The sequence below is a fragment of the Poeciliopsis prolifica genome, unplaced genomic scaffold (genome assembly GCF_027474105.1).
Source record: "Poeciliopsis prolifica strain line A6 unplaced genomic scaffold, Auburn_PproV2 SCAFFOLD015, whole genome shotgun sequence".
NCBI classification, from domain to species: domain Eukaryota; kingdom Metazoa; phylum Chordata; class Actinopteri; order Cyprinodontiformes; family Poeciliidae; genus Poeciliopsis; species Poeciliopsis prolifica.
In genome coordinates this window covers 7,453,167-7,466,591 of record NW_026562390.1, presented here as the reverse complement: position 1 = coordinate 7,466,591, position 13,425 = coordinate 7,453,167, and the positions used below count along the sequence as shown (strand labels likewise).

Genomic DNA, 13,425 nt, shown 5'->3' with positions numbered 1-13,425 from the left:
CTGATCTTCGAATAATAACCCCTCAGACATGCAAACAATGTGACCCCTGTGACAATTGACTGGAATGACAGTGGTCCAGGAGGTAGGTAGTGCTGAGGAAGGAAGTAGGTTGCTGGTTTGAATACCTGCTCCAACCGTCTCAGTCTTTGTGCCTGCTGGTTGTGGTTAGAAGGCCTGATTGTGCTGATTATACAGCAGCTTCACTTCTGATCAGGCTTCCTCAGGGGGGCTGCAACGTAGATCATCACCATGTGAATGACTGAATGTAGTGTATAAAGTGCTTTGGAGTTCTCTGGACTTGATAAAAATTATATGCAAGTAAAGATCATAAATTAAAGTTTATTTTGATGCCTGGCAATGATTCTTGTTCATCTTTGTACAAATTTTGCTCACTGTTCCTGAGCAGAAATGTTTTTATTCTACCGCATTGGAAAGCTTACCTGGTGAAATGTCCTATTTAAGGTCACGCCACAGCATCTGATGCAGATTTAGGTTCAGACTTTGACTAGGCTACTCAAAAATCTTTATTTTGTGTCCATTCAAGTTGACTTGGAGGTGTGCTTTGAATCCTGTTCCTAAAACTCTTTGGATGAGGAAAAATATTTTTCTGCTTTCAGATATATTTCCTATTTTTGTATTTACTTGATATCTTTATTCCACAAGTGAAAATATTTGCACATGGGATGCAAGTTTAGTTTTGTCCACATAATACAATATGTAAGAAATTGAGCGAATTTGTCAGGGAACAAATACCTTTTCATTGCACTGTTAACATTTGAACATAGAAACCATCTTTTTAAATCGTCCGACATGTTACACAAGGAAAAACAAAGAAGGACTCAGACCCATCTAATTGGGTATTTTTTATTTGCTTTATCGTTTAGGTTGCATACAACAGAATCTCTCATTGGTTTCTACGTTGTTAATGTTTGTGGTCTGCACATCCGGTTGGTTTATGTTTGAGTGCTGGCCGAGCTGCTGATTTTACGAGTGACCAGTTTATCTTCTTCATTCTTGAAAAGATTACATCAGTGGGGTCTTATGCTGAAGTAATGCCTAATTAATTAATTTTCCCCGTCTTTTGAAAAACTCAGACATATCTTCTCCATTTCCAGGTTTTTTCCACCATATGCCGTTTCTGACTCTTCACCTTTTTTTCCTGCCGTTTATTTATCGCAAGAGGTGTGCTTGTCCTCATGAAAATATATAAAAATATGTATTTCTTCAGCTTTAAAAGGTAGATAGGGTTGACAGTTGTTGTTCGGCATATTTTGTTGCCCAGCTTGGAAGACAGAGAGCATAGATAATGGTATAGCATAGATTACTTTGTTTATGATCATTCAGTGCATTTCATTAGACCTCTATAAGTCTAAGTAAATGCATTTCTATCAAGAACCAAAAAAATAAAAAATAAAAAACAAACAAACAAACAAAAGAAACTAAATGTGGCTTTGTTGGATTAGACAACACTACAAATTGAGAACTGACAACAATAAACCCATGCCCATACGACTTTTTTTAAAATGGGTATAGATCTTTAGATCATATGTCAGCCAGCATTGAAGTGCATTCATTAAAAATTAAGTGCAAGTACAGATTTTTGATGCATTCAATTGAGTTGAGGATTTAACTATGTGCAACATCTCCCCCCCTTAAAATTAGTCATTCTACAGAGGGCACTCTGCAAAAACCCCCCCACTATAGTTGATGCTGTTTTCTAACCTAAACATACGTGTTTGTTTCCTCATTTCAAGCTTTTTACCTTATCTCTGAGCGACTGTGTGTTGGAGTGCTATTTACCTGCCGTCTAATGTCACTTCACTATTTCCGTCACATCGCTGACATGCTTTCTGTCTGGTTTCTCAGCAGTTTCTCAGTTTGCAACTGAGTCAAGCCAGCAAAAGTGCAAAGTCCATGAGAAGCACTACTTTAGTGCAATAGGTTCACGCCTGGTAACCTTGACACCTAGAGCTGGCTACCTCTGCATAGAGACGGAGTAGAGTTCCTGTCAGAGCCTGGGGAGACCTTTTATTACTGAGGGAAGGGCCATTATTTGTGGTCTATCACCAGAGCATGGATAACATCATCTTTTGAGGTAATAAAAATAAGAACAGCATGAAGTTATCCGTTAAAATGCATCGTCCCCAGGAAGTCGGATTCTGTCATCAGAATTTGGATAATACTTATTGAAACCATAAGGCTTTACAGTAAATGCAACTTGGCCATATGATGGCAAAAGTCTTGAGCGGAGGCATTCCCCGTTTGGACTCTAGCTGCTCTCCGAGGAGGTCGGCGGCGCCGTAGAGGATGACCTCCTCCGTGACACCGACTGCGAGCGCTCAGGGCTGTGTTTGTCATAAGGCTGGAGCTGCACTTCCAGGAAGTCCCTGTGCTGCTGGTTGATGACCTGGCTGATGAGTCCAGGAAGAGCTTGCAAATTAGTCAGTAGGGTTTCCAGCTTTGTTTCCAGCAATGCAATCCTCTTCTCCATGTCCTCCCCTCTCTCGTTCAAGTCTGACACCATGTCATACATGATGTTCTGCGTCTGCAACAGCAGAGAGGAAACACACTTGATGCAATCAGTCTTTCAACTTGTTGTTCATTCTTCACTGCTAACATGTGCAGGTTGTAACACTCATAAATATAGAGATAAAAACACTTCTTTGGCATCCATTTAAATAAGTAGTTTATGTTGATTCTGTAAGAAAAGAGGAAAGAAAAAGTTACCAATACCAATAAAACATATACTTCATTAACGGATTTAATTCCAATTGGTACACTGTACATGAGAAAATGCCTAAAAAACAAAGCAGAAATTAAAGTCCATTAATTTACCCTAGTTAAAATAATGTAATCTATCTAACACACACAAAGTAGCGTTTCAGCTTCTCCACATTTTAAAAATGAGATTTAAAGGTTATGTCTTCCAGAGGTGGATTTGTAATTCAAATTGTAGATTTAAATGCTAAACATCATTACTCTTAAACCAAACAAGAAACAAATCTCAAACTGGCTAAGATTTAAAATTTATGTTACTTTATTTTAATTTTGAAGTTTGATACTGTCTGTTCTTCTTGGAATGTGCTCCCTTGACAGTTTCTTCTTCTGTTTCTAATTGTTGAATCCAGGAAAATTTGACCTGCTAAGACATGCAGTGGTTAAAATAGGAACTGCAGAAAAAGCAGTGGACCTCAAGGGAGTCAAAGGAACACTTTCCAAGTCTAAATCTTCTCTGAATATATGGTTTGCAAAATTATGTAAATAGATTGAATGTAAATTGAGCCTGAAGCTTCCTGAGGAGCTTTGCCAACTATGCAACAGAGGGAAAAAAATATCATAATAAAAAGAGGATTTCAGAGATAAAACTATAAGTGATGCTTCTGTTGATTACAGTGGGTCCACACTAAAATTAATGCAAAGTCATCCAAAACTTAAAGCACCAAAGTCTCACTGTAACCACTTTTAACATTCTTTCAAAGAAGCTAACTTTAGCCCTCACTGCATTTGGAACCAGGAGAAATAAATGGGAGCTTAGATTAAAAACAATCCAAAAGATGCAACATGCCCGATAACAGTTATTTTTCTGTGAACCATTGCTTCTTTACATATTTATTGTTTTGAATACTTCTATTTAGGCACATTTACCAGTCTATCGTTAATTTAATTTTCCTCTCTGGATTTTTATTTGAACATCTGGATTCCCTGAAACCTTTCCTTGAGCAGATTTTTTTGCTTTTCACCTACTTGCATCTTATGTGTATTTGAAACATAAGAGATTTTACTGCCAATGTGAAAAATTTGATATGTCATATAATTACATTACCATCTTCTCAAACCACATCTTGGTAAGAAACCTGTTTCACACAAGTACCCTGAATAAGGACCCAGAACTAAACCATTTGGATATTTTCTGGTAAAATCCACAGATTTCTATTTATGTTTCAAACAGTTCTCATGATGCAAAAGAGTTGTGAGAATGTTTGCGATACTGTTCTGTTGAAATCTGAAGAGAAATAATGAAAAAGCAGTTTAAGATCCTTTCAAGCAATACTATAATAATGCTGCTTAAAGCTGATGTCCACAACATCACAGAACTCACGAGGGACCATTTTTGTACAAAGTTTGCAAGAAATCATGTTTCAGTGGAGAACAAACCATATTAATTGTTGGCCTGGAGGACACAGGAAATGTGTCAGCTGAGGTTTCTTTCTGCTCTTTTTGCAGTCTGTTCCTCCTGAACTTTTAGCTTTCCATATTCCTCAACTGCAAATGTAGAAACTCTTGTCACATTTCAAACATGCCTTCGGGGTGAAATTGTCAGAGGATGGCTTCTGAGGGATTATTCAGTGTAAGACTAATCATCCTTGGCAGGCCAGAGGCAATGTCATCCATCACTTACCTTGTCCTATTCTGATTTAAGGCAGGAATGATGGAAAATGTTGCTTATCTGTTGCAGTGTTGACTGAAGAAACATTGGCAATGCTAAATATGCCGGTAACAACAGTTTTACTTTGTTCTATTGTATTTATGGATCCATATATACTCATCATGCAAAGATTTCTGAGTGAATCACAAAAATACTGCTCTGCAAAAGTGTTCACAGTCCCTTGCACTTTTTCTGATTTTTTTTCACAAACTTGAATGTGCTTCACTCAGACCAACATGACGTAGCACATAATTGTGAAGTATATAGAGAGGGTTAAGATATTTTACAAAGATTTTACCAAAAATGTTTGGACAAATAAAATTTATATGCAACCTTCCTGAATACAATATATTACAAATGCACGCCACATTTTTCAGATTTTTTATTTGCCCAAAAACTATAAAACCATTAATCATGTTCCTTCCACCTCACAGTTACGTGCCATGCTTTGCTTATCTACAGCATAAAATGCTGTAGATAAATGCTGTTAAAGAAAATCAACATTTGTGACTATAATATAACAAAATAAACCAATGTGCAATTTTGAGAACACTATTTGTTACTTGATGCAGCTCTTCAGGTAAAAACCTAACTGTGAGTTATGAAGTGAGAAGGAATTAAACTTTAATGGCAAACAACCTGGCCCAGCAATTTGTGCAGGAGTCAATTTTATTAAAAGAGCAAGAAAAGATTCACTTTAAGCATGAAACGAACCACCAGCTGACTTCATGAAAGCAGGAGGAAAAGGAGGCAGTCAGAGACCGAGCACACAGACAACAGGCTGTGCAGGAGATAATGAATTAAAGAGATGCACCGTGATCTGATGATTTTCAGAGAGCACTGCAGAGGCAATTCATCTTCGACAGCTGCACATGTTGAGCTCAATTTTTCTACAGCAAACCTTAAAAAAGAAAAAGATGTTTTACTGCCCTTACGTGGTTGTGTCTTCTCATGACAACAGCTAGGACCAAAATGAACTGAATCGGTCAGTTTCTCCCCATGACATGTTAGGAGTCTGACTGGTGTTTTACAGCAACAGATGATTGGGCGATATCAGCTAACACTCTCAGTGACATGCTGGATCATGTCCAGTTTGACTGTGTTGTGTTTTTGAATGTCACTGTGGTCTCCTTTCCCCCTCCTCTGCCTTTATTTCAGGCTGAATCATCAGATCACAGCGTGTCTCCCTTCCCAGGTTAGTGTTTGTGCTGCGTCAGGCTGGCACCCTGCCTGCGCTCTCCCACAGGGTTGTCCACTTGTAGTTAGTGACTCTAAAGGCGAACAAAATGAAAAATTACACTGCATTAAAAAATTTTTTTATTAGAGGGCATATGTTGGGATAAATACCTTAAACTGTTAAATAAAGAGGGGCTATTATTTCATACCCAGACACTTTCAGGTGAGTGGACCACACAACAGAACATAGATGTAAAGCCTGTCTGTTTATTTGACACCTGTAGACTTTGTCTACACCAGAACACCGACTTAGTGAGTGAAACAGCATGCATTGAGGCCACTCACAGGAGTTAAGCGAATCGTATTTACAGTGGAACAGTCTATCTTACCTTAGCAAGGTCCACTAGTGAGTTTGCTTGGTCATTCAGCTTGCGTTGCTCCATTTTAACACTTCTCAATCTGAACACAAGACCATTCACAACCCGGTAAATCAACGCTGTCAGAAATCAGTTTTTAGGTTGTGCACACACAAGGGCATACACACGGAGAGCACTCCTGGGACATGCACAGGATGTGTGTAGAGAATGGAAGGACTGAAGAGAGAAAGAGAGAGAGAAAGGGGGAGGTGGGTAGGGGATGGCAATCTGTTTGGCTGAACTGCATGCAAGTGGGAGGAGGCCACAGAGGCGGGAGAGCGAGATCAGCTCTGCATCCTCGACCAATTTTCAAACAAAGGGAAGGAAGGGATCTCAGAGTGTCTATGTTGTATACAAACACTCATGTTCTGATGCGGTACTGATGTGGGGAAGGTCTTCTGTTGTCTCTTTATATTCCTTTCTCAGTCAGTCAACGGCATCCGTGCTTATGGATGGAAACAGAAGACTGTCTCTGTATGTAGTCATACTCCTTGAATTGTCACTCATTTTTGCACATTAAAATAGAAAACTTTAGTGTATTGTAATGGGGTTTTATGGGATTAACCAACGCAAAGTGGTGAATAATTGGGAAGTGCTAGAAAAAAATTATACATCATTTTCAAATTTGATCACACCCCGGGATTTAACACTTTATTTAATACTTTACTTTATTTTCAGGTCAAATCTTTTAATTATAAGTTCAGAGAATAAAATTTGGTCTTCTCTAGAAAACCTTCTTCAACAAATTCCTTCTTTATTTACATAACTACATAAGTCATGGAAAACTGAGCTAACCTGTTTATGGTTGCCTTAAATAATGACTTTGGTTTTATCACTCTTCCAGAAAAGGACATATTTGAGAAGTGCACAAGTATGTGCATAGATTGTCCAGTCTAGAGATTCTCCCACCTGAGCAGTGCATTTCTGCAGTACCTCCAGAGTTACCCTGAGTCTCCTGGCTCTATTTCTTGGTAGGTTTGCAAAGCATCTTCTATGTTGTCAGATGATCCACTCAACAATATTTTATAATATATTAAAGTCTTGGAATATTGTTTTATATCACAATCTAGTTTTTAACCATGAGCGATTTCTGCTAATAATTTTCTCCAACAAAATGATCACAAGTTAAACACAGGCGGGCCGTATTTGCTAATTTGCGAAGCGACTTATGAAAGTAGTTGGTTGCACTGGATTTTAATTAGGGGCATCAGGGTAAAATGAGATGAAAACAAATACATATTTCACTTTTCAGATTTGTATTAGTGACAATAATAATAATAATAATAATAATAATAATAATAATAATAATAATAATAATAATAATAATAATAATAATAATAATAATGATAATAATAAAAACAAGAATTTTTTTCTTTTTATTGACAATTATGAACCAATTTGTTTGTGTATTACATCAAATTCCATGAAAATACATTGATGTTTGTGCTGTAATGTGACCAAATATAACAAGGTTCAAGAGATATAAGTACTTTTTAAAGACACTTTAATGCTTGTTGTTTCTACTACAGTTTATACAAAACCCTTGTGTGTCATTGTTATTTTACAAAATTTTCAGTATTAACTTAAAAAAACTCAAAACCATTGTAATTTTACTGTTGAAGGCTTAAATTTTTGTGGTATTTACCTGGTGAAATGTAAACTACAACCTAAGCCATTTTATTTATTTATTTATTTTTTTTACCACAGAAAAGAAGACGTACAGTGAAGTTAATGTATTCACTGCAGACATATTGCCTGAGGAATCACACTGCCTGTTTAATTAGGCCAATGAAGTCTCTTCACTTACGTTCTCATGGGGCCCAAAAGCCACAACTTTCTCCTGCAGAGTGTCAACTAAACATGGATTCAAGACATTAATTCATCTTTTTCATCTGAGTCATAATAGGCAAAGACATATATTGCTTTTGAGATCTAATGTTTGGATTATTGATTTAGAAATCTCTCAAAATCCACAGCTTCGCTTGCACTGAGTAAAAATCAACTTATTATAATTTAAACATTAATTTGAAACTCAAATGTGAACTAGCATCAAGAAATACATGGGACAAAAAAAAATCTATCAATGCTTTTGCAGGGCAGGTCAATTTTAACGTTTGATGATAGACAGATGTTGAGCAAAAATAATACGTTTGTCCAGCAGAGGGCGCCACAGCAGCCAAAAAGAAACCTGCAACAGCGAGTTAATATCCTCACAACTGAGTCTGGTAGGATACCTCCTTCCGCTTTATTTATTTAAAAAAAATAACAAAACAAACAAAGAAAGCGGTTTCAGTGAGATTTTAAGAGATATAATGTTTTTTGTGTGTGTTAAATTGAAACAAAGATTTCACAGTAGTTGGGGAGCTTTGAGAACAAAGCAGCTCAAGGTCAGAATGAAGAAAAGTTAAATTCAGTCTTTTTTTCCCCTCACCTCGGTCAATCAGTCCTCTCAGGGCGTTCTCCTTTTAAACGAGCACTCTAAATCTGCTTGCTATTCATCAGGGGAAAACGGCTACGCTAAGCTTTTCAACGCCACACTAAATCTTTCAAGGCAATCTCAGTTAGTGCTGCTGCCCTGTGTCTCTGTCTCTGTCCATGACCGCCACTTCTGAGGGAAGACATTTGACCACATGACTGAATAACTAACTTTGTTTTTTCACTTGTGTAGATTAAGAACTTATATCTACATTGGATGTAATTGTTCTATGAATAAAAAGATTATCTGGTACAATCAACAAAGGTATTTGATGAAAATATTCACAGTACTGTACAAGAGCTCTGGATTATGTTTCATTTCCTGTTTTGCTTCCTAGTTACCAGCTATTCCTTAAAAATGTCTTGATTAACAGTTCCCCAGGTTTTCTAAATGTATTTTTTATAGTTTTACTTTCGGACTTTTGATGCTTTTTCAAACACGTTTTGTCCATTGTCTGTTGACAACAAATAATGGCAAAATGTTGGTAGTTGATAAAATAAGCAGCTGAAGATGGCTAAAACATAAACTAAATAATTTATAAATAATTAAATTCTTTTTACTGTCACAATTTTCTGCCTGGTGGTTAGAAAAAATACTTTGAATTTTGTTCTCGTATCTTTATGTAGTTTTTTTTTTTTTTAAAAGGATGAGTTTTGGCAGATCAAAGCTTTACCAAACAGAGATTGAAGATCAGACAAAGATTATGATCACTGCATTCTGAAAAGATCCCTTTTAAAATACATATTTTTTTTTGCTAAGTTTTATGATTAAAATGGTTCATTTCCTCAGTTTGGGAAGATTTGCATTATTCAGGGATTTAACTAATGTTAAAAACAACATTCCTCAGAAAATGGTCAGATACAAAGTACAACTCCAGAGAAAAACCACAGAAAGCCTGAAGAGATTCTATGAAAGCTTCTCTCCTTATACAAGCTTCAGTCCAATATACAAAAACAAACATTGATTAAAGACCTTCTATGCAGTGCTGTAAAAAAATCTTCCTAGATAAGTTTAAATATGAAATTATGTAAATGCTAGTGTCCAGTTTCTGTTTGACAGCGTCACGCTGGCGGTCACTGTTGAGTCTCTTCAGAGCAAATGGGATTGCTTGGAGTTTGACCTTCCTCACAGGTCGCTCTCTGCGTCTTCAGTTCAATAATCTCTGAACTAACAAGCACTATCCTGCTTCCTGCTATGATTCCCACTTCAACCTTCAGGATGAAAATTAATTGTAATCCCTTGGAGGGGGACTTTGGGGTTGCATGGGGGACACTTCAATTCTCAGCTGCAATGGCCTAAAACGTGGTGTAAGACATTTGTTTGTATACTGACCATGTCTGATCCAAACACCCTTGACAGTATTTAGACACTCTCTGCTGCAAACGCTCCTAATTACCCTTGTATGACTGACGAATGTCCTTGTTACTGCGCTGGTTAACAGCTTGGGTGTATGCTATTGAGTTGTCAAACAGAGAAATGGAGGAAAATGCGGCTGCAAATGCTGTAACAGGCGTAATTATGGTTCCACTCGCCGAAAGATGACCCCCCAAACCCTGCTCTATATGAGCACGACGGCTCCACTGCATGTAACAAGTCTTCTAGGGATTTTATAAATTATAAATCAGCAGGTCTGCCTTGATGGGGAGTGCTAGCTGTCATCCTTCGGTATGTGAAAGCACAGTTGATTGGAGTTTAATCAGTAGCTTTCTGATTAAAGGTCAGAGGTCATCACATCCATGCAGAAATGGAAAGAAAAACACCCTCCATCACTGATAATTGAAATTCACATGACATGGATCTGTGGATGTGTTCAGAATATGCAGTAGGCGTGTTAAAAAGTTGTACTTTGTGTTTTCAATTCTATTTTCTTTTCTTTTTCTTTTTTTTTTTACAAGTCCTGTGCAGCACCTTAAATAACACGGACATCTTCAAGTGATGCAAAAGGAATGAATTTCACTTATCAACTGAGGGAGTGCCATTTTTTAGTAGCATCATCGGGTTCAAGGACAAGCTCTCGTTGGCATGCACACAACAGGTCTCTATCTACATTAAAGGCGAAGACTTACTTTCGAGCTCTATTTCATTGAGTCGACACAAACAGGAAAAAAAAAAGGAAACATGAAGTAGACAGATGAATTTTTACATCAGATAAACATATTCAGATGAAAAAACCCCCCCTGCTAGTATAGATTGGAGTGACCAACTCTTACGATGTCACCTCAACTATGAGCTGCAACGTGTCCGCATTTACTGATCTGCTCATCGTCGACATGAACGTCATATTCATTTTGAGCTTTTGATGAGGTGTTTGAACAGTTCTTTCTCAAAGTCAAATGTATCCAGTTCATAAAGATTTACTATTTGCTTAATTATGCTTTTTGTCGGCAAGGATATGCAAGTTGGGTATTTTTCCTATCAAGAACGGTTCATAAACAGCCACCTTAGCATGATGCTACTACCACCATGCATGTTTAAGAGTTGAACCCAGTGACTCTGCTTAGAACTAATTGAGTTGATTTGAGTTGAATGTCTCCTCAAATTAAGAGATGACTGATGAAACCAAGTCCAAAATGGGAGGTCCAATTAGAAAATGATCCCTAATATTAAAACTGTTTTTGGTTTGGATGAAACAGATAATCAATAAACTTCTGGAATAGCATGTGAGGATCATCCTTAAACAGTAGGTACATGGCAGGTTGCTGCTCCAAACATTAATGTGGGTGTTTGTATGTATTTTAGTCAGGATGTATCTTTGACCCCATTTGGATTACAGTATATTCAAGATGAATGCAAGCTCATTCATCTGGATAATCTTTTCAAAATGTCATTAAATAGAAACCAGAAATTCATATGATATTCATTTCGTTAACGAGCAGGTCCAAAAGTCTCATCTTAGCTGCGAATCATCCTGAAAACACATAATCTTTTTCTTAATGTTTAGACTGTTTCTGGTTGCTGGATCTGTGCTCACACTTTATCTCTAATCTCATTTTTTCCCTACACTACTAATCTTGTTATTTTTGCAGTAGAGTAAATAAAATCAACCTTCCTGATTGCATTCACAGTCCCAGAAACATTCCTCAAGCAATACGAGACAAAGGCGGTGTCAAAAAGCATCTACGGCTCCATTTAGCAGCAGCTCCCAGCTCATGTTATTTGCTTTCAGTATTGAAAACTGTAGAAAAAAAATGCAATGACAGGTGATGTGATTTGGCTGAAAATCTTACATGTGTGAGTTATTCTTTTCTATATTTATATCAGTTAAGTGTTTGTATCTGATACAAAGCATGTAGGCTTCAAATCCCAATTCAATCTTTCGAACTCTCTAAATCAAAACCGCCAAAGGAAAAAAAAAATCTTTATAAGACAAAGGTGTGCCCAGATGACACCGACAACATGCTGAGTATTTGTTTTTAAACGAAGAACTGAATGCTGGATGTGACTTTTCCCTACTGGGTGTTGTTCATTATAGATTAAGCTGCAGCTCTGGGCAATTCCCATTTCAGGACTGTCTAACCCTAACCCTGGAGAACAGGAGGTGGACGTGAGACACTGTCATCACCGCTGCAAATTGGCTGAATAAAATAACACCACCCCTGGAGAATAAGAAATAAACAGCCAGAAACTTTGCTGATCCGGATGCAGGTTGCAGCAGGAGGAAAAGCAGCAGTAAAACTGAGCATTGCTTTACTCCCCCTGTCCTATAATAAACCACCCAAATATTTTCAAAACACAAATGCATGTTAAAAATATTCATGAGCAAATTAAACTTGCACACAAGATCCTACAGAGACCCATAAACATGAGTAAAACCACAGAAAGAAACCAAATGCACACAAAGCAGACTTTTCTTTTTTTTTTAAACATTACACCACATAATAACAAAATCACTGTAGTTATTTCTCTTGATAAAGCTCTGCACCAATTTCCAGCAGCCACAGATAAAGGACACGGAGCAGAAGTGTCGGTGAGCACTGTAGCGTGAGGAAAAACAACAGCGAGGTGAGGCTAAAATCGATACTGTTTTGGAGTAAGTTGGAAGTCCTTGGGGACCCACTAAAGGACTAGCTGACAGGTATGCGCCTGATCGGCCACCGGAGAAGCAGAAACACTGATGTGTCAGCCCTGAGGTCAGCCTGACATCTGACTCACCGAGAAAGAGACGCACGAGAGTCAATGGGACAGCACAATGCCAGCAAGAAACGAATCGATATCACACGCCTGACGCACAACGATATTCTAAGGTAAACACACTTTTACTTGTTGTGCTTTTTTCATAATGAGCATTCATACTAATGACATATAACAGCTGGGTTAAACTGCATGCATGATCGAACCCAGCACGTTTACACTTTTCTAGCATGCTACATGTGAACCGTAACATTCTTCTTTGATATGAGCACACATATGTTTTGCTACAGGTGTCAAACAATTCAGATTTCAGGTTTTTTTTGTTGAATTAAATGAACATCCTGCTGCACAGTAGGCGAGTTTAGGAGCGCGGGACCTACTGGTGAATGGCTTGAAGGAATTTTCTCTGATGCTTCCTGACTCTTGCGTGGTCCATCTTCCTCACAAGTTTGGTGTTCTTGTAGATGAGCCACGTCTCCCTGAGAACATTCGCAGCTGTGTTTTTCACCTGCAAAATGAAAATAAATAAATACATAAATAAAACCAAGCGCACAGGAGAAACATCTGAGATCTGTGAGGAAAGCTGACGTACTCGTTTTGTTAACTGGGTATCCATCATGAAGTTATGAACATGTTTTTCAGCTTTGGTTAATTCCAGTTTCTTCGCCACCACAGCCACCACCAAGGCAGTGCAGCCAGCGCCCTAGAAAGACATAAACAGACACGCTGGACTACATTTCTTTCACCCTCATGCTGAGGAAAATAAATCTGGAGACCCAATGACAAGTCATGGCAAAGAC

General features: G+C 37.7%; 1 protein-coding gene across 2 annotated transcripts in view; it reads right to left on the bottom strand.

The window, feature by feature from the left end:
• Positions 1-836: 836 nt before the first annotated feature.
• kcnn2 (potassium calcium-activated channel subfamily N member 2) overlaps positions 837-13,425 on the bottom strand; it is a 31,242-nt gene continuing 18,653 nt past the window's right edge. Inside the window, exons 5-9 of one of the 2 annotated variants that reach the window (XM_055040593.1) lie at positions 13,218-13,328; positions 13,006-13,133; positions 10,561-10,569; positions 5,992-6,061; positions 837-2,545 (exon numbers count right to left, since the gene is read on the bottom strand). In XM_055040593.1, coding sequence (XP_054896568.1) covers positions 2,270-2,545; positions 5,992-6,061; positions 10,561-10,569; positions 13,006-13,133; positions 13,218-13,328 — 594 coding nt within the window. In that variant the 3' untranslated portion in view covers positions 837-2,269. The remainder of the gene's footprint in view (positions 2,546-5,991; positions 6,062-10,560; positions 10,570-13,005; positions 13,134-13,217; positions 13,329-13,425) is intronic. The other variant, XM_055040592.1, reaches the window with a different exon arrangement.